Genomic DNA, 21,625 nt, shown 5'->3' with positions numbered 1-21,625 from the left:
GCAGCAGATGAGTGGAGAACGGGAGCCTGAAGGGAGAACAGGTTCATGTCAGGTTAGCCTACGCTGTTTGTGGGCCCTCTCCCTCTCTCTCCCTCTCTCTCCCTCTCTCTCCCTCTCTCTCCCTCTCTCTCTTTCCCTTTCTGTTCTCTCACATGTACACAATAAACACAATAGGAGGTGTTAAAAATTGCAGAAATTTCAGTTTCTCCTCATCATGGCCAAAACCATGGATTTGTTATATGCTTCAAAAATGGCTGAATTTTCATGTAACACCCTTTCAGTTTGAACACACCCCTTCACATATTCAATAAATGCATTCGAACTCAGAGCACCCCAAACTGGGACACCACACACCCACAGACGCTCACACCCCACTCTAAGCCACGCCCGTACCCGAAGCGTCTTTTTTTACTCAACACTTTTCTTGACGGCCAAGAAGTGGTTCAAAGCCTGACTTGTTTGAAGCTCTGTTCTCGGTCACATGCTCTTGCTCTAAGATGCAACTCTCTACATCGTCAGTTGATTTGTGTTGTTATGTAAGAACGTGACGTTGTCTTGTTCGGGGGCATCGAGTACGAGGCAGCGTTACAGATTGTTCACAGATTTTTTTGGGGGGGTGGTTGAAAATGCCTATGAGTTATGAGCAGTTTGACCAAAGTGATTTTCCATTTTCAAATTGTTCTGTTTAAATATTTTTTTAGAGGCTACCCAGTATTTCACAAGAAAAAAGGAATTACTAAGAGAGAAGTCAGAAAAAATGAACAAAAATTCGGCGAAGAAGAATGAATTATTTAATCATCACACATTAATCATCTTGTGATCCCTCTGGGGGGCCTCGACCCCCAGATTGTGAACCACTGGTCTAGAGGACAGAATATCCAATTTTCTGTGGAAACAGGTAAAGAAGTGATGTTACAATGAACACTATTGACCAGAATCACTTGATAGTACTGTATAATAAAGTCACTATAAATGTATTTTACTTATTTGAGTGAATTCAGTGTTAAATTACTCTTTGACTTTTTGTTTTTCCTGTTATTTCTTTTCTCCTGCCTTTTCTTACTCTTTCTCTCATTCTCTGTCTGTCTTTCCCTGCAGAATTCTATACGACACAACCTGTCCTTGAACAAGTGTTTTCTCAAAGTGCCTCGCTCCAAAGACGACCCTGGAAAAGTAAGTATTTCCTGAACAATGTAATGCGACTGAAAAGCTCAGCTTGAATGACGGTGCGACACACAATGAAAATGCAAGCCTATTTCAGCGAGCTTACAAATACGGCTGAGGAAACGGTGATTACTTTTCACGTGTTTAGACGCCCTCGTGCCACATGTGTGTGTACGGTTGTGCATCAGTGCACCAAAAGACACCCATACTCACTTGTTCTCTTTCTTTGTCTCTCTCACACACACACACACACACACAGAGTCTGTACTTAAAAGCAGTTTGTTGCTCCATAACTGGTTGTGTTGAATGCCTAATGCCGTTTTCTCTGTTTTCTGCTACTCTTCCGATATTGATTCTGCCAAGTAATAATGTGGTACAGGGAGTAATGAATAATAAGTATATGTAGGTACACCCCTTCAGATACGAGGCCGTTCACGCATCTGTTATGCTTTATTAGGCTCTGTTTCACTCTCTCTTACACACACACACACACACAATCAGAGGAAGCTTTAGATATGTTTCACCGTTGCTACTCCTGCGGTTAGGAAGCAGAGTTGCCACGGCCACTTCAGCAGCGCCGGCTTGATAACAACAATTTGTCAAGTCCTTGTTTGTGCTGAATCGAAGGAATTGCTCAGACGGGGGAAAGTATATAATTACAGTTGATCACTGAAGCATGCCCTTACAAGATTTTTTAATAAAAGCTCAAATGTCTGCATTTCAACTCATCACAGGGTTAATGTGAGAAGCAATCCACCACTTTTTACAAAAACTGACAAACCAAAACTTTTCACTGAGCGCTCAAAACTCTTTTCATTTTTTTTAGTGGGCGGTAGGAGGAGGGAGTGTCTCCAGGCTGTGGGGATTTTGGAGCCATTGAAAAATGAATTAGGGGGAAGAAGGTTTAAATAATTCAAACAAAATCATTGGGCTTGAGTGGAGGCCTATAGTCTGCAAAGACACAAAGAGAGCGGCTCCCCCCTGATTAGCCTGACTTGGGCTTGACCAGCACCTTAATTCACACCTTGGATCGAAGTGGTCAATACCGCGGTATGAGGGGGAGGTCATCTGTGTGCAGAGAAGTTGAATGTACATGGTCTGTTTGAAGCCGCAGAGAGAGGAGAAGCTAAATCATGCATGTGCTAACGTTAATTGGCTGTGTACTGTTCAGTGATGTGGGACTGAGAGACAGGGGGAGGAGAAGTGTGTGTGTGTGTGTGTGTTTGTGTGTATGTGTGTGTGTTAGTGTGTGTGTGTGTGGCCTAGATGAACCTCCTGAATTCTGTCTGCAGCTTTGGACCTGCTAGGAAGGGAAGAGGAAAAATGAAAGTGTGTGTGGGGGAGGAGGGGGGGGGGACAGACCAGGAGGAAATCAAGGACCTAAAAGCAATTGATTTCCTCCTCTCTCATTGTATGTGTGTATTTTGGAGGCTGCTGTGTTTTAACGTTGTGTATCAAAAGGATTTTAGTGGATTTTCTTGGGGAAGGCAGCAGGAGCATGCACCACAGGAAACCTAGACCTAGAGGAAACTGATTGGATCTAGAACTGGAATAACAACAGATATCTGATGCAAGGGAGATCCATCTACTGCACCTTTTTCTGTTTAGTGACACTTGTTTCCCCTATTAGAGGGACTGAAGCAGCCTCACTGGGGAAAAGTGAGAAAAAAGAGGCTTAATTGTACTCTCAATAGAAAGTGATACCTCATTACAAACAGATGGAATTGTCAAATAATTGACAAATAATGGCAGATAATAACAGATATATGCTGTAATTAATATTTTAATTGCTCTGTTACCTACCACTCTTATTTGAAACAACATCTAAAGCAAAGCAGGAAAATGTTGCTATGTTTAAAAAGACACCATCCAGGTTGCTTTTCTCAGTCCTTCGAGGTCAGTAAGAAGCTTTTAAACGTTTTCTACCAGAGTTTTGTGCTCACTACCTTGTTTTATGCTGTTGACTGTTGGGGTAAAAGCATTGCTGCCAATGATAGGAATAGGATAAACAAGTTTATTAAAAAGGCCGGATCTATAATTGGTTTGATTACTGATTCGTTACAAAATGTTTTGGAGGAAGGAACCAGGAGAAGAGTTCAAACCATACATCGGTGTGAAGGTGTTTGCAACAAACTAACAAGTGTGTTAAATGACCAGTTTAAGATCCTCCACAGAATGAGAAGGTCTTTTGTCTCCACAGCTGTGAACATTTTGAATGACATGTGATACTTGTTTGTTTCCTGAAATATGGGTCGTGTTCTTGACATAAATTGTAAGGTTTCATTTTATATGTATTATATTTTTTATCTTTTTTGTTGACTTCTTTTTAGTCTACCATTGTGGCTGTATATCTTTCATATGTGACTAGTCTCTATTGTTATTTGTCAAATGGAATCAATAAAGTTATCTAAGGAGGTGGGAAGTAACTAATTACATATACTCAAGTATCATATTTAAAGGCATTCTGAGTTTTCATTTTGGAAAACGGCTGTAATTACTAGTCAGCCTCCACATATTCAAAACATGACTTTATCTACTTATAAAAAAATATCCATTGCTGTAGTTAAAACCAACATTACGATTCGGCAGTCACACTCACTCGCACCACCTGGAGCAACTACAAAAATAAGATCCAGTATTTCTAACACATTAATACACTAATTGTTGAATCCTGTACAAGATTTCTTTCCTATAATGAGAACCTTTATGCTCAATATATAAGGTACATTTTTGTATTTATTTTACAGGTAACACTAGAAAATGTTTTAATTCAGTACTTACACTTGTAATGGAGTAATTTTTCCTCCTTTGGTGTTGTTTCTTTAATTAAAGTAATTATTTGAGTACTGACTCCTTATTAAAGAAAGATAAAAAAGAATATGTAAGTGTAGCTAAACCTAGAGAGCAATCAAAAGCACTAGAGAAATACACAGCAGCTTCCATCAAACAGATGGCTTAACTGGTTGTTTTATTGGGGTCAATCTCCAGGGTTCCTACTGGGCCATAGACACCAACCCTAAAGAGGACACAGTACCCAGCAGGCCAAAGAAGAGGCCGCGCTCTGGAGAAAGGGTGAGTACCTCAACCACACTGTATGTAAGTTAGTATTCAACTGACATCGATATACTGTTATTATTTCCCAAAGACTTTAACATGTGCTATTTGAGGTTTTGCTGCCACAATAGTCCTAGCGTTTTTTAGCTTCCCAATTCTCAAATAAATCCCTGTTTCACTCCAGTTCAAGCTTAAAGTCCACAAAGTGGCAAATGGGAGTATTGTTGAGAAGGCGCATGAGCAGAAAAACAAGAGACTGAGAAAAGCTGCTCCATACACCTGAGATGCCACAGAAATGTTTGTGTGTGAACAGACATCCAGTATTTTCCCCTTTTCCGTGCTATAATGATGTCCGAATAGACCAGGAAGGTACCTTTTAAGCAAAAACAAACAAACAAACAAACAAAAAAGCTTACAGTGTTCTGGGCAGAGCAGTGAAATGTTACAGTCGACCAAACTTTACAAATCAATTTACAGTTAAAAACATACCAGCAAATTTTGTTCTGTTCTGTTATTATTGTGGTTAAGAGGCATTAATTGCAATCATTGGCACACAATGTGGATTGAAAAGGGTCTGGGATCAGATCAGTGATACCAAGTGAAGCGCCAAGACGATCAGGTGACAAAGACAAAGTTTGGTTACAGTGGGGAGGCCATCTGCCAGCAGGCCATGACATCTACAACAAATGAAATCTTCTACCGACTCCACACTTCATATAGTGTTACTGTGCAGTGTTCAGTAGAGCAACAATCATTCACTCCACAACTACAGTACATGGTCAGCTGCCTGCTTTAGTGTGGTGCTAATAAATTTCACGGAGAGAATGAAAAATGCAGGTTATTCTTTTATTGTTTGCTTTTTGCTTATTTTTTTTTCTTGCTGCATGTTATGCTTGTTTGAAGGGTCTCTATTAATCTAATTGTCTACTGCATCAGACTTTGAATATGAGCCCTTCATCTATATAATAGCAATAATTACTTTGAAAAGGCACAAAAATAGCAAAGACCTCAAATACATCATGCACCTTTTCCCCTGGCTGTATTGAATAAGCAGGGGTATCTTTGCTGTGTGCTATTTAATGGATATTGACTGACTCATTACTGGACCTCTGCTACTGGAGAGAAACATGTCTGTGCTGACAGAAATGCCCCTTCTCCAGCACATGTGCCATTTTATATGTATGATGTGCCATAACAGAAAAAGAGCCTATAGTTTAAATTTATTTCGGTCTGCAATCAATAACAGAAATAATTAGGTCATGTGTATAAATATGCACGTTCATATACTCACATACATAGACACATAAAAAGGAGGCAGATACTCAGATACCACAGTTGAAAACAACACACATTTAAACATCTTTAAATTTTAGAGCCTTTGTTGTTGTTTGTTGGTTCTCTATAAGTAATTTTGTTTACAATTGTTATGAAGATTGGATTAGTATTTGTTTTATATGTATGTCCCCACACTTCCACACAGTAAGTTATATATGGGACTATACTGTATGACAAAGCTTGATTTAGAAGATCTTTAACTTTATATAGTATTGCAATCAATTGACTTTGATATTTTAGCTTTAATATAATTTATATGTGGCTTCCAGCATAATTTCTTATTTATTATCATTCCAAGAAATTTAATTTAAGACACTCTTTCAATGTCAATATCACTTATCATGAGTTTTCTTTTTGAATTAGTTAAATAATTACCAGAAATTATAAATTTAGATTTACTTAAATTCAGTGTTAGTTTATTAGAATCAAACCAACTCTTTAGCATTTCCAGTTCTTTTTCCACTGTATCCAAAAGTTGTTGTTGGTATCATCTGCAAATAATATGAATTTTTAATATTTTGGAGACCTCATATATATTATTTATATACAAAATAAACAATAATGGGTCTAACATTGAGCCTTGGGGAACCCCACAAATAACCTTTATTAGTTGGTTAATTAAAATTATTTATTTACACATATTGATACCTATTTTCCAAGTAACTACCTAGAGTGCTACCCATCTAATTCCATATCTTTGTAATTTCTTCAATAATAAGTCATAATCAACATTATCAAATGCTTTTGTAAGATCCAGGAAAAACCCCACTGCATATTCTTTATTTTCTAATGCAGTTGATATTTCCTCCACAAATTCTATTAGTGTGAGCGAAGTTGTCCTTTAAGAGCTAAACCCATATTGCTGTTCACACAGTATATTATGTTTTGTGATGAAATCATCTGGTCTTTTATAGAATATTTTTTCCAGTATTTTAGAGAACTGTCTATAATTGGAGAGTAAATGTCTGTCTCCTGCATTATATATAGGTAAGATTTTAGCTGTTTTTATTTTGCAAGGAAATACGCCAGTTTGTAGAGACTGATTACAAATATGTGTCAGAGGTTTCACCACACACTCAATAATATTTTGAACCAGAGACATATCAGTGCCTTTCTAGACTGTAGACGTCTTACTCTTAAATGTTTTAACAATGCTAATCATTTATTTTTCATCTGTTCTCCTTATAAACATGGACTGTTTATTTACATTAATAGTTTTACCTTCCACATCTTTACTGCTAGTTACTCCTTAACTAAATTAGGTCCAATATTAACAAAAAATCATTAAATTCATCTGCAGCTAAATCTTTATCATTAATAGTTGTCGTATTCTTTGTCAGGAAATATATTTGGTAACCTCCTTTTCTAGTTTCATTTTAAATAATGTCATTCAATACTTTCCATGTATTTTTAATATTATTTCTGTTGTCCTCCAATAATTTACTATTATAATCCTTTTTGCCGCATCTCATAATTCATGTCAGTGTGTCTTTATATGTCTTGTATGTATGTTGTACTTCTTTTGTTGTTTTCTTTAAAAAATATTTATACATTTTTCTTTTTGCATGTGTGCTGTATACCCAGCAAATTTCTGTTCCACTGCTTTCTTTACTAAAGGACAATTTTTTTCATAGAGAGCGATTGTTATGTCTCATAGGCTTCATCTACATCTTTCACATAGACTTTATTCCAATCTTTTTTCAATAGGTCTTCTTTAAAAGAATTAATCGCATATTGTGTTTTGTGTCTAATTAGTTTGTTAGTTTTAACATCCTTGTTGGTCCTAATACAGCGCCGATTGAGTGCAAAGACTGGTAGATGATCACTTATAAGTAGTTCACTTACTACTTTCTGATCAATAACATTGGTAAATATATTGTCAATTAGTGTAGCACTGTGTGTTGTTATTCTAGTTGGCTGTGTAATTGAGGAATATAGACACATACTGTACACTGAGTTAATGAACTCTGTTGTTGTGTTGTGTTCAAGTCAGTTTAACAAATCAATATTGAAATCCCCACAAACTAAAAAACATTTTCTTATTGTTTATGTCTTCATACAGCCCCGATAGCTTATCCCTAAATGTATCAATGCAAGATCCTGGTTTTTTTTTTTTGATTTCTCAATCTCGATTTCTACAAGATACATTCCATAACATTGTCTATAACAAGTGACATAATACTCGCAAATTCACCTTTATAAACTTTATCAATGTATAAAACAACTCCCCCGTCCCTTTTTTTAAAATCCTAATAATAAAGAACATCTCATATCCTCAGTTTCGACCATAGCAGCTTGCTCCTCACTGAGCCAAGTCTCAGAGATCATCATTACAGCAAACTTCTTATCAAGTTGTCTCAAACAATGTTGGATCTTTGAAAAGTTTGTATTAAGGCTCCTACTAATATTACTCTTCAGTCTAGTATTCACAATGACTATGCATGTTGTGGTAAAAATTATTCTCAGGATCAATATCTTATCTCCATATCTTGTAATTTATGCTCTGTGTTTTCAGTCCGAGGCTTTCATATCCCGTACCCCTTTTTGGTTGCCAATCATTATCTCCAGATGGAGATAAATGACATCTGTCAGAACTGGTCATAGGTTGGATTTAATGTCCGTTTTTTATAACATCATATTTCATATTTCATGTCATTGTGGGCACACTAGGTTGGTACAGTTCAGTCTGTCTCTCAATTTGTCCATAAATCTCATTAGCCAGTAAAAACAGAGATGACTATTCATCCATATTTTTCCAAGTCAGTAAGTTCTCTTATCATTATTGCTTTTGCCTCCTCAGGTGATCCACTCAACTTTATCCACACTTTGCAGTTCCTCGTCCACGTTGCTTCTATTTTGTTTTGCTTTTTTAAGATGCGTGCCTGCCTTGCTATCAGCGTTCTTCTTAGTTGGATATTCATTCAGGTAGACCTCAGTCCCCCACAGCTTTATAGCCTGGCTCAGTATTTCAGTTTTGGCTTTTCTGTTCACAAAGCGCATCACAATTATCGGCTTTGTTAAAGCGCATCACAAATTATTGGCTTTGTTTAACTGTCCTTCCTAGGAAGTGTATGGCAGGCTGAAATCACATTGGTTTGTATACAAACAGTTTGGTTTTCAAAGAACTGAAGCACCTGCTTTTCTAAAGAAAGTAATTCACTCAGTAGGGCGTCTTCACCTTTTCCACCAGCTGTAGCCCAGGCGAAGGTTTTATGTCTTATCTTGAGTTGGCTTATAATCAAATCATCCATGTGAGAGTATTGTTCCAGATCATCAACATGTTGCTCCAGATCTGCAATTTTTTTGTCCTTCTCCTTGATAGATGACTTGAGCTCCCGGACGTCCTCCATTAGTCCAAGCAGTTTAGCTTGTTGATTAGCCACTTTACTTAGTTCCTCCGACATGGAATAAAGAGACTTTCTGATCTCCTCCATCTTGTCCTCGCATCGATGGGTTTTCTTTTGTGGCATTTCAAGGTTGTTGTTTTTTAATGTCACAACAGACCTCACAACAAATAGGAATGGAGAATTTAGACCTTTCTCTTTGTTTGACTTAGTCTCAATGTCATGATTTTATATTCATCTAGATCAAGTGGGATTGACTTGCATGTAAATACATGTTAACCACAGGTTCTTGGATATGCAATTTTCAAGATGCCACAAAAACAGCAGATGTGACAACACAAAAGTAGGAATGAAAATTGGTTTGGGGAAATTGATTGACAGCGGCTGAGGCCATAAATATATGTAACCCTGCATCAGCCCAGCAGAATGCGGCAGGTGTACAGTCATTAACCCGAGGATCTGAATACAAAGGCAAAGCAGGCTGAGCTCTGTGATGTATCGCAGGTCTGCCGTCACCTCAGCCTGTCTACATCTCCGTTGTTTTGACTCTGTCTCTGACTATTGTATATTGTGCTTTTCCCCTTAGCAGATTCAGTATTCGACAGATGAAATTCCTTTTTGACCATTACGTCAACAGAACTTACACGAACCGATAACTGTGCTCCACAGGTGACAAGACATAGCATTTATTTCAAGATGCTGCTGTAGCACGTAGCAGCCCACCAAGCCGTTATTGATCAAGTTCCTGAATTAAATTATTTCAACATGATCACGCCACCTGTTGAAATACATGCAAATAATTACAAAGATAAAGTGAATTAAGTATAAAAATGGTTGTTCAGTGATGTTACTTCATGATAAGTGTTGAATAATTAGATGATAAATTGACATTAGTATCAAAGCGAAGGTTGAGGAACCAATTAGTGAAATCAGCTGGACCAAGCAGAAGACCTGCTGGGTTGAAACGTCACCATTAGCTGCTTCCAGTACACAGGTACCTTTCTGTTTTTGTTGCATACTGTAGATCTTTGTATCCAGTAGCTGACTCACTGAGGGTTTAGTGAACATACACCCGCCTATCTTTTTATTTCATTAAAGAAAACCTGCAGACTCTTTCATCACAGTGTAGCTTGACTGGTCATCTCCCTGTTTTTTTTCTAATCCTTCGCCACCTCCTCTGTATCTTGATCATTATCTTTCTGTCTGTCCGTTTATTGGTTCGTCTGCCGCTCTCCCCCCTGCCTCTCCCTCTCTGCCTGTATACCTGCTTTAGCCCTTTCCTCTTCCCTGGAGCTCAGGCAGGCGTGGAGCGGCAAAGTGCACGATCACAGTCGCTCATTGGGAGGTAAAAGAGAGAGATAGAGGGAGGAATGGAAAGAGAAGGGAAATATGGCAAAGAAATAAGAAAGGGAAGGGTGAAAGAGAGAACGGATGAAGGAAAAAAAAGAAGACATCAAGGTAGACGGAGCAGAGAGGGAAAAGTCAAGCTGCAAGGGGGAGGAGGAAAAAAGAAGTAAGAGGAGTAACAAGAAGGAGCGGAGGGAGGAGGGAGAGTATTCTAGGCTTGTGTTCCAGTTAATTACCACAGAAGGCCCCGGGGCTGCCGTTAGACATATTTTCTTCACCAACGATTTTTTTTTTTATTACAAACATTAATTAATTCAGAGCCTTGTCATCTCGTCTTACATGGATGGGCCCTTCGACCCCTTTTCTTACGCCTCACTTACACTGCTGGCAGACACACTGCGGGCTGTCACATGGGCTAAGGAGAAACAGGGAGGTTTTAAGTGCTAAGATTTATAGCCGTGTTACCGTCTGGGGAAAAAAAAAGGTGGGCTAAATATGTCATACTGTTTTATTGGGGTTTTGTTGCACCTATGGCTACACAGTCAAAGTCTTTAAAGTCTTCTGATGACAAGCGGCTGTGCAAATGAAAAGATTTGAAGTTGGCAGCGGGGCTAAACGTCAGCTGCATAAATGCATTGTATAAATGTGTAGACAGGCAGTCTACACTTAGTTTAGTACCTGCGTCTCTGGTGCCCCCAGCATAATCACTCTCTTTCATTGCCTGTATGCCTTTCTGTCTGCCTGTCTATCTGTCCTTCACCACTCAATTATCTCTCTACCTATTCTTCCTCCTCTCCCCCTTCTTCCACAAGCCTTCCTCACTCCTCTCTTCACCTCTCCATTGTCTTCTTTTTAAGTGCCTCCACCAGGGAACCGACAACCCGTTTCCTTGGGAGTTTATCATAAATTAAAGATTGCATTGTTACCAACCAATCCTCTTACTGTAAGCAGTTTGGGAAGGCAGGCAAGCTGTCTTGAACCCTGAAAGGAGTCAGACAAGGAAAAAATATCGTCCTCCTCTTTTTATTTTTTTAATTTTACAGGCGTCAAATTAGCCCCTCATCGATCTTTGAATAGTTCCTCATATCCTCACACTCTGTTAACCCGACTATAACACTTTGTGAGGACAACAGAAAATGAACCGCTGCTGAATACATTTTAGATGCTTGAATAATGCATGAGGATGGCTTGATTTATCTTATCAAGTGCAAGTGATGTGTCCACTTTCCAGGCTGCTTAAGTGTCCGGCACTTTAAATGAAGCGCGCCTCGACTAGTTCACATAGTTGGAGCCTTGGGCACTCTGGTGATTCAGGAGGCTCAGCACAGAATCATGAACTGGCAGCATTCAGACATTTCTAGTAACCTTTGTCACATTTAATTTCCTTCCTCATTCTCACTGCCACTCTCCTCCGCATATTTCCAATCAAAGGAAAGTATACTTGAAATACTTCTGCATATTAATTAATAGGCAAGATTTAAAAATATGCGTGTACCTATTCGTATTTGTCGTCTTCATCTAAGTGTAAATATAACTCTTAAAAGAAAACACTGCCTACTCAGTATAGCTGATACAGGTTTATAAAAGGTGTATTTATTCGCTAAACAGTGATTTTTATTTTTCCTCTATTGTTCTCCCAGTTCAGCTCTTAAGGAAACAGGACGTGGTCCCTACTACTTCAATATTCTTATAATGTTTTCAGTAAATTTCATCAATCTGCCCTGTGTGTCACAATTCACTACTTTAAATCAATGCACAAGTCGTATCAATACAAACAGCTTGAATTTGGCCACAGCTGGTATCAAATCACAGCCAAATAAACACAAACTGCGTTGGAAAAGCTCCTTATGAGGACGGGTCTAATAAGTTATTTTACATGACATGTCTTTTCATGATATGTGACTCCAACCGCCCCCGACTTGTTTGGGGAATGATGAAATATTGTGAGTTTTTTGCGGGGTTAAAAGTTGAAATGAAGAGAAATATAAATGCTTACACTCTGTTTTTAGTTGCGTTGGACACATTAGCGTTTAACACAGTTTTAGCTTAGCTGTAAACATGGAGCATCATCATAGGCCTTTTTCAGTGCAGACATTTTGACTTGTTATAGTAGAAACAGCACCAGTGATACTAATAACATTAAAGATGGCTCCCAGTAAGCCATGACAGTGGAATTCATACATCTTTATATATATATACATCTTATTTATTAGGCTTGTGTTTTTTCTACTTTGACATATCAAAATGTCTTCTGTGAAAAAGTCCCTTTTGCTGGAGATCTTCTGGAAGCATTGTTGATTGATTTGACTTCTTTGTTTATTTGGATAACACAACATCATATATGAACATGTCCTCCTCTGTCCTCCCCCTCTCCTTCTAGGCGTCAACTCCTTACAGTTTGGAGTCAGAGTCTCTAAGGATGGACTGCATCATGTCTGGAGGGGTGTCTCCCACTCTGGCCATCAACGCTGTAACCAACAAGGTACGACACTAGCGAGTCAATTCGGAAAGGTTTGTTTTTTCCAGGCCATACTATTCTAATTCAGCAGGTATTTTCAAAAACAATACAAAATAGAGCAAGATGGCAGGTACAAAAGATTTATTCCACCAAACATGTATCTCAGTGCAGTACATAACCATTGTTTCCTCCTATTTAATTCATTAATGGGAAGTGGTGAGAATTTTAATTCACTCCCAACCTTCATTTGAGCTGCTCAGGTAGAAAAACACAGATCGCTGTAAAATGTTTGGCTGCTACAGGCAGTAAATACTTTGTACACATTTAACCAAGTAATGTCACTGAATTGGAATGCTGATTAGTTTTTAAACATATAATGCTAAAATATCTAACTTAGAAGTATTTGAAACCATAAAATAGTATAAAAGTAGTATTTCTACTGTTGTTCAGGAAGCCACATTAATTTAGATTTCACATTACAAACTGTACTTTGACAAAACTTTCCTGACCTAAGTAATGACTCCGAGCTTAAAAGGATGTTTTATATTCCACATCTGGAAGTATGAAATACGAGTCGCAACTTAAAGTTGAACAAAGTGTAAATCACAGAGTAGATGTTGTCATTTAGAGCAGTGGAGAAACACGGCTGTTGGTTCACAATTCTCTGGACAGATCCTTTCCTTCCAGCAAGCAAATCAAACAATTTCAAACAGGAAGCTCGCTGAGGCGACTCGCAACACCATAAAGAAGAAGCAACAAGTCCTCATATTCAAGAGGGTGGTAACAAGCAGTAGTGGCAGAAGTACTCAGATCCTTTACTTAAGTAAAAGTAGCAATACCACAGTGTAAAAGTACTCTATTACTAGTAAAAGTCCTGCTTTTAAGTAAAAGTACAAAAGTATTATCAGCTAAATTTACTTAAAGTAGGTTATTAAAAGTACTTGTTTTGCAGAGAATTGTCCCTTGTTATTGATATATTATTATATATGACATGATCAGATTTTTAATACTGATAATTCAATGTGTAAATAGCATTTTACTGTTGCAGCTGCTTTAGTTGCAGCTAGTTTATAGGTGGTCGTGAGATGATTAATGGGAGAGGAAAGAAGAAAAAACAGTATTCTGAATCACAAATCTATTTTCAGTTTTTGGACTTTTGTCTAATCTTTGATTTTTGGTGAAATATTGGATCACTTTAAATATATATTATTGAAATGAAACCATGTGAGAAGTTTAGAGGGGAAATGTCTCTTTGGTGGAACTGGTAAGAACTCATAGACCTCTGAAACATGACAAGGAGACACAACTACACACTGATTCTTTATTAGAGGTCACAAGACTAAACATTTGGGAACTACTGATTTAATCTTTGATATTGAAAAGTAAGAAAGTAACCAGTAACTAAAGCTAAAAAACTAAATGTAGTGGAGTACAAGTATCAACTAGTATAAAATGGAAATATTTAAGTAAAGGACGAGTACATTAAAACTGTACTTGTACAGTACTTGAGTAAATGTAATTAGTTACATTCCACCACTGGTAACCAGTTAGCTACTCACATACTGACATGAGTTCAAGAGTAGCTAATATTAGCTACCTGGCTAATTACCAAACTGTATATCAGTGTGAAAGGTTGAGAGATAACTGAGAGTCTGAGCAAGGATGGTTGAACATCAGTGATGCAGAAAAGATAGATTTCTAACAACAACACAACCTCTGCCTGCTGCTTCGGTTTTGAAGACATAAATCTTAGGACTGGGTGAGCCTCAGGTGCTAGACTTCCTTTGAACTAACAACCACTAAGCACCCAATGCTGAATTTGACTCATATTATGCTCCAGGAGCCACAAATATTAAATGCAGGAGTAGTAGAAAAGGTTTGGGCCACTCTAATCTTTTGTATATGTATTTCTTAATGATGTGTAATGATGGTTTTTTGACAAATATTCAAGAAGATGAACTCATTTGTACTCATTGCTGAGAAAAAGTTGAGTTTTGTTGAACTCCTGCTCCCCATGAAACAAAATAAGCCAAAATAATGTAACTGACGTCTGCTCCAGTATATAATAAATACAGACTGGATATAAAACTGCAGCAGAAGCAGTCTGTATTTCTCTTACACCATCAGTGGCCTGGCCTGTTTAACAGCTCTGCTCTTTCACACACAACCTTATGCAGTGACACATCTACACACACACACACACACACACACACACACACACGCTGACTAAAAAGCTGAACTGGGTGTGACCGTCTGTATGAGGGTCAGAGATCAAGCGTCGACTGGGACCTCTGACGTCTGTCTGATCAGGCACACACACACACATGGAATGATGATGTGTGGTACGTGACCCCTTCATCTGACCCCGACCAAAGAGAAAATCTGTCCCGCAGCAGCAGCTCTCATAACTGAGAGTGTTTGGTCTGGACGTGATGTGAAGGTCTGGACTTGACAGCTTATTCCAGTTTTCCACTCTGCTCTTTTCACAGACCTTGACTCATTCTTCCCAGAATTTGTCAATATGAAACACTTTGATCACTATATTTCAACAGTCCGGGAATATGATTATTATGTAAGAACAATACAATACTTTATATTATTCTCACTAGCATTACATAGCCACTTATTTTCTTAATTTTTATAATGGATTAATTGCTGAAAAAATTTGATTTATCCACTGAAATATAAAGCATTTACTGATTTTAGCCCCTTGAATGCTACTTTTCCCTATTTCATGTAATTGTAAATTTAGCATATTTGTTTTTTGACCTTTGTTCAGACGATTGAAAAAGATGCCTTTGTTACTTCAGATATATAATATAGAAGAAACATAGAAAAATGATGCAGTGGTGGTTAAGTCACTATGTTATGTTTCCTAAAACAGTAGTTACTACATCAGTTAATGACATTATTGAGTTATTCTGTACAGGTTTCTTCAGTTTTATTAGGTATGCAGACAAATTAGTCATGAAATTTGACAATAAAAAGCAATAGTTGATCATCCTTATCAGCTGAGGAAATCAGCATCAGGTGATGATCGTCGTTATTTCCCCAGACAGTTCAGTGTGTGACACACGCAGCAGATGGAGAGACAGCGTCCACTGATTCTGTTTTACTTCAGCAGCGACTAAAACTTGACTATATTTTGAAACAATGATTCAGAGCAGAGAGAAGAGGACCTTGATGATAATAATGCTGATGCCAACGTCAATGATATGCTCCCACATCCAGACAGGTGGCATCCTGCAGGCACAGTAGTGCGTCAGAGCCTCTTCAATAACACATTTGCTCACTAATATTCTGTTTGCATTGGAGAGAGCCTGTTCCTTTTGAAGTAGACATTTCTAGAATATGATACCAGGAAATTAGGATTAGATTCAGATATTGTAATGTTTTTACTGGAATTTCTAAAACTGTAGTGATTGAAGGTCTACTAAATGTAAAAAACAGTTTCAAGCCTGCCTAAAATTGTCAGTTTTTTTTTCTTTTCTAACGCATTGATGTAAACCTCAAATGTTCTTGTAAACTGCATCATCATTTCTTTGCAGGTTCGCTCACTACAGTAATCACCAAATCCACCAGAAACAGAAAATGTTCAGGATTAACACTTAAAAATCTCACTATCGAAAACACTTGTTTCCTCTAAAGGAAGCTCTACAGGGTAGAGCACTGCCCCAGAGAGCCGTTACTGTTGTCTCACCCGAAGGCTATATTTTCACATTTGTCTATACAATTAAATGTAGCCTGGAGGTAACACTGGCGCTCGGCTTCACAAGTACTGACAGTCAAACTAAACAGGAGAAACGTGATTCAACATAATCCTGAGGCATTTCTTTTAAAAGCTTTGTGATCTGTCACTGCAAGACAATATACACTTCCTCTGAAGCGAAACTTGTGTCTTCATCAGTGCCAAAACTCTCAGAAAATAAATACATTTCTGAAATAACCTGGCAGTTACGGACTGGTCTCTGGGTCAAGACATTTAATCAAAAATCCCCATGTTTACGTTCTGTGTTTTCACGCAGCAGCAGGACTAATTTACATAGACCAGCACTTTAATTTCCATATTTCCTCATGAGTTGTCTCGTAAGTTAATGGTGCATGGGTAACTTCTTGAGGTGGGCAATGTTCACTTTAGTCTGTATATGAATTGGCAAATGGACAAAATGAGGGAGAGTAACAAAATGGACAACAAGGAACAATAAAATCATGAATCGCTGCCTTTGAAGGAGTTTACATGGTGTTTTGCCTCAAAATGCCGGCCCTGTATAATAGCCTTTATTGTTATGTTAACATGATTCTGATGTGTGTGTGTGTGTGTGCAGGTAGCGCTGTACAACCCGGAGGCAGAAGGCAGCGAGAGTCCAGGGAGTCTGGGCGGCAGCCTGAGCAACAGTCTTTCAGAGCAGAGCTTGGCGTCCGTCAACCTTAACAACCTGAACACTGCCGTCAGCAGCGGCAGCAACGTGCACAGCTACACACCAGTGAGACCTCTTCTTTATTTTGGGTGACAGCCTAATGATTGCTGCAGGAGAATTTCTCCTTTCTTATGTCTGTCTGCACAAGGACACCCGCTGACCTGACTCGTCTTGTTTAAGGACACTCAAGCAGAGTCGGTGCTTTCTCCCACTTTCCAAAAGACTACCTCTTTTCCACTGCTTTTTAAACCACCACCATTCAAACTAAAAGTGATTTTGTATTTCATGCTCTGTGTTCACTTGATTCTGACAAAATCTGGATGATTCAGTCAGCGGTCCAGACAGGCAGAGTCGGTACAGAAGGTGTCTACTGCACCCTTAGCAGACTGAGGATGCGGTAACCAGCTAACAACATGTACGCTGGATCTACAGCACTCTGCTGAAACTCGTATTTTCTGTTTGATGTTCAGACTTTGCAAGCAAATATATTTTCTCTGGTCTTTTGAGAGCACATTCACTATGCTTAGATTACATCTGAATTATTATGAACACTATCAGAGTACATAAAGTGTGTTGCTGCTATAAAATGATGAGTTAGGTTGGCAAAAAGTCCGACCAACCAGATTTAAGTAGATGGCATGAACAGATACACTCGTGTCTTTTTAGCCTGCAGAAAATCAGATATTTCACTTATTCTCACTTACTAAATACTAAATAATTAAGAATAATGGCTAAGTAGACCATTTTATTGCTGTTGTTGACATTCATATTTCATATTTCAGTCAGTGTCTCCCATAAATAGAATTTATTTGGGCAGCCCAACTGAATCAAAATGCCCCCATCTATAAAGATTTTTGAATTTATCATCTCTTCCTTTCAGAGGTGTGGAAATGCAATTTAAAGTGCAGATTGATTGAAAACCTTGTTGTTGCCTTCATATGCAATGATTATTTAGCTGAGGTGAATGCTGTTTTGCAGCTGACTATCAATGCCCCCCCTACACACCTCAGGGTCGAACACCACAAATAAATCTAAAGCTGTGGTTTGCTCTGATAGAAATGCTTCTATCCCGAAAAAAATAAAAACAGCAGGAAACAGAGTGTGTCAGTGTGACAGTTCACCTTTACCATCCCTGATGCATATAAATGATGCCTGACCACTCAGACATTAACAAATTTAAAACAAAGCGGCAAGATTTTACAAAATTAGAAGCAAATTAATTCTGTTACCCAGCAATTAAAGACTTGGATTGTGCTGTCTCTGTGCCTTTCTAGTGGCAGAGCTCTGTATATGTGTGTGTGTGTGTGTGTGTGTGTGTGTGAGAGACTATGTTATTGTTTGTGTCTGAGGCCTGAGCCGAGGGAGGTAAGCAGTAGCCACCCTTCTCACACTAACCGTGACTTTTTTCTATGCCCCATTTACTGTACATGCACAGACAGACACACACACACACACACACACACACACACACACACAGAGGTTTATTTAAACCAAGGCTGTCCTGTGTCGTCTACTGTTATGGTGCCTACGGTGTTGGCCGGTGTAAAGTACACTCGAGACTTGGCAGGCCACTGGTACACTGGGACACATTTGGCCAGATTTTATACTAGCTGTTTAAATGGTTCCTCATCTTACAAAGCAAGGTCCTTCGGCTGTTTGAATTGATTAGTCTCAAGCAGTGTGTTTGTGAGATGATAATAAGTTGCCTTTTTATGAAGTAGTGGTTAGATTATCCAACCTGTCTGTCAGGACATAAACTGTCCCATGCCGAGCAGTTTACAGTTAGAACAAATATTTAACAGAGGCAGCAAACAGTTTATCACATGCTTATCAGATGCAAGAAATGTGTCTGGAGCACAAGCCTTTGACCCAAGAAAGGCTTTTAACAATAGTAGTAATGATTTAAATAGTGAAGCTTCTCTTGTTAAGATAAAGCTGATTTTGGCAACAGGACAATCCTTACATATAGAATATATTGTGATTGTAAATCACATGTCCAGACCCAAACCAACAATGAACTGATCCTACATACAAGCCTGATATATCTTATTCCTCTGTGCTGTAATCCTCTGTTGTCCAAAAACAATTAAAAAGATGTCAGCGAGCCACACTGTTGCACTGGGTGATGTTACATATCACAACCTTGTGACTTTGTACTGAAGCTCTTTGAGAAATTTACAGTGTAGCACAAAATCAGGAGGTTGTGATATGTAGCACAACAAGCTAGCAAAGCTCTGTAAATGGAACTGCACTCCCACGCATGTGCAGCGGCGTCTGCCTTACAAGGAACTACTCTCTGGAGAGTGAAAATGTTATCACAGTTAGTAGCCTTTTGAGCTGTTTCTATATAAACTACCATGCTTATGCTTTTTGTGATGAAGAAACATGTCACCCAGTGCAGCGGTGTAGCTCATTGACGTGTTTTTAATAGTTTTTGGTCCATGGCACAGAGGAATAAAATATATCAGGCTTTGGATACGCACACAGTACTTGTAAGTAGGATCAATTCGTTGTTAGTTTGGCTCTGCACATCAGATTTGTTGACAATAAGAAAAAAATAGAAAATTGCAGCCTTATCCTGTAAGTCTAGGTAAGCAGAGGAGCCACTATCGGGCCAGAACCTCCATTTGTACACAATAAACATCAAAATCTAAAGGGCACTTTTGTGTTCATTCACTGAGAGGATGAACCTTTTTGATATTTCCTCATGTGTCACCCTCAGCACATTCATACTCCCAGGTGATAAACCTTTGAGATCAGGAAGAAAGTTCCTTTGCTGCTTTGTGTATCCCTTTATTCTATGTTTTTCTCTTTATACTGTCTCATTGTGGTCATTAAACGTCCATTCAGTTTAGTCTAATTATGGAGACTTTTGATGCGCTTACAATGTGTTAGACATGTTTGTCAAAGTGTTTGTCCCTTTAAACTAAATATAATATAATATTAAAGGCCAGTCTCGGTCCAAAAACATTTAGTCCAAAATTATAGGAGCCCTGAAAAATCACTGCACTTCATTATTTTTCCCTTGTAACAGCTGCTCACCTTTTTACCATCAATCACTTTTTCCCCGCTCACCTCCCACCCGCATTAGCAAAGGTCAGTGCAATCTCATCTCGTTAACCTCTCATTTCTAGAGGCCATCTTTTGTTTTCTTCCTCCCTGCATCACCTCCTCCACCCCTCGCCCTCTTCCTCCATCGCTTCAGACCTCATCTGTGGTCTGGTCCGGCGGGATCGGGGTTAGTTCTGCCTCATTACCTGGCGCAGGTGATACCCTCCTGACTGACGGTGATTACTGGTGGCATCACTGGCAGAGATCTCAAAGACACCAAGATAGCTGATGGAAAGGCTGCCATTATTGGGTGGAAGTGGATGTGTGGGGGGGATGTGTCATGCTAAGTTGGCTTATGTTTGCGGAGGCACACTTTTCAAAGCAAATTGCTTGTATGTGCTGGGTGGATGGTGAGGAAGATGACAGCTGGGATGAGATGATTGAGGGTGGAGGAAGACAGGCTGCATTCACAATATGAAGTAGAAATTTGAAGAGCTGTATTTTGTTTTTGCGAGTGCCAGCAGAGATTTCTTTTTTCATTGCATTAAATTGAATTTGGTATTATCATTATACCGGATGAGTGAATTTAAAAAATGATTTGTAGGATTAATTAATGTGGAAATTGAATTTGAAAGGCACAATTGGAAATTTAATTAAATTCCTTGAATCTGAATGTCATTATTATTGAATTTTACTTATTTTTCTACTTTGCAGTACAGCTCTCCCAATTGTAATTCAGGTTTCTCAATTTAGATTCAGCTACTGGAGACAAACATCCAGGTAGGAGGGCAAGGACTTTACTTCCCTGCGTGGTGACTGACAGGTAGCGGCCCACTCCAGTGCTGGCAAAAGAGGCCTCACACTCTTCTCTTGGCCAACCAGGCCATGTGCATCATTATTCTCCAGTCACAGTGAAGCTGAAGGTTTCACTCACCTTCTTTTGAATTGTCCTTCATGCTAACGCTGGCTCACAGTAACTTATGAATGAATGATGAATGACAGATTTAATTAGTGTCATGGCAACACTGCATACAATAATCTGAATAGAAATTTGAAAATGTGTCTCCATACAGCTTTTTGTGTCAGATTCACTATAACAAACTGAATTGCCAAATATTGCTTCTCAAATATGAATATTTTCTGGTTTATTTAGCCTTCTTTGACAGTAAACTGAATATCTATCCTTGTGGGCTGTTGGTTGGGACAAAACAAGACATTTGAGGACGTCACCTTGGGCTTTGGGAAACAGTGATTGACATTTTTCACCATTTTCTGACATACAGAAGAGAAAATAATGGAAAGATTAATCAATAATGCAAATAATCATTAGCTGCAGTCCTACTGAACACTGAACTCCTCACTGCTACACCACTGCGTGATCACCTCCACCTATATTAGCGTTCAGTTGTAACGCTGTTAGTGTTTTTTCCCCCATCTGGACCCCAGTTGTGCCA

General features: G+C 38.6%; 1 protein-coding gene across 9 annotated transcripts in view; it reads left to right on the top strand.

Moving 5' to 3' along the window:
- LOC121896429 (forkhead box protein J3-like) overlaps positions 1-21,625 on the top strand; it is an 85,072-nt gene that overhangs the window by 50,424 nt on the left and 13,023 nt on the right. For all 9 annotated transcript variants that reach the window (XM_042410328.1, XM_042410329.1, XM_042410330.1 and 6 more), the window contains exons 4-7: positions 1,099-1,173; positions 4,153-4,236; positions 12,625-12,726; positions 17,028-17,186. In XM_042410328.1, the coding sequence (XP_042266262.1) occupies positions 1,099-1,173; positions 4,153-4,236; positions 12,625-12,726; positions 17,028-17,186 (420 nt within the window). The remainder of the gene's footprint in view (positions 1-1,098; positions 1,174-4,152; positions 4,237-12,624; positions 12,727-17,027; positions 17,187-21,625) is intronic.

The sequence above is a fragment of the Thunnus maccoyii genome, chromosome 4, assembly GCF_910596095.1.
Source record: "Thunnus maccoyii chromosome 4, fThuMac1.1, whole genome shotgun sequence".
NCBI lineage: Eukaryota > Metazoa > Chordata > Actinopteri > Scombriformes > Scombridae > Thunnus > Thunnus maccoyii.
Note: the sequence above shows the minus strand (reverse complement) of the source record. Positions and strands in the feature narration are given on the sequence as shown.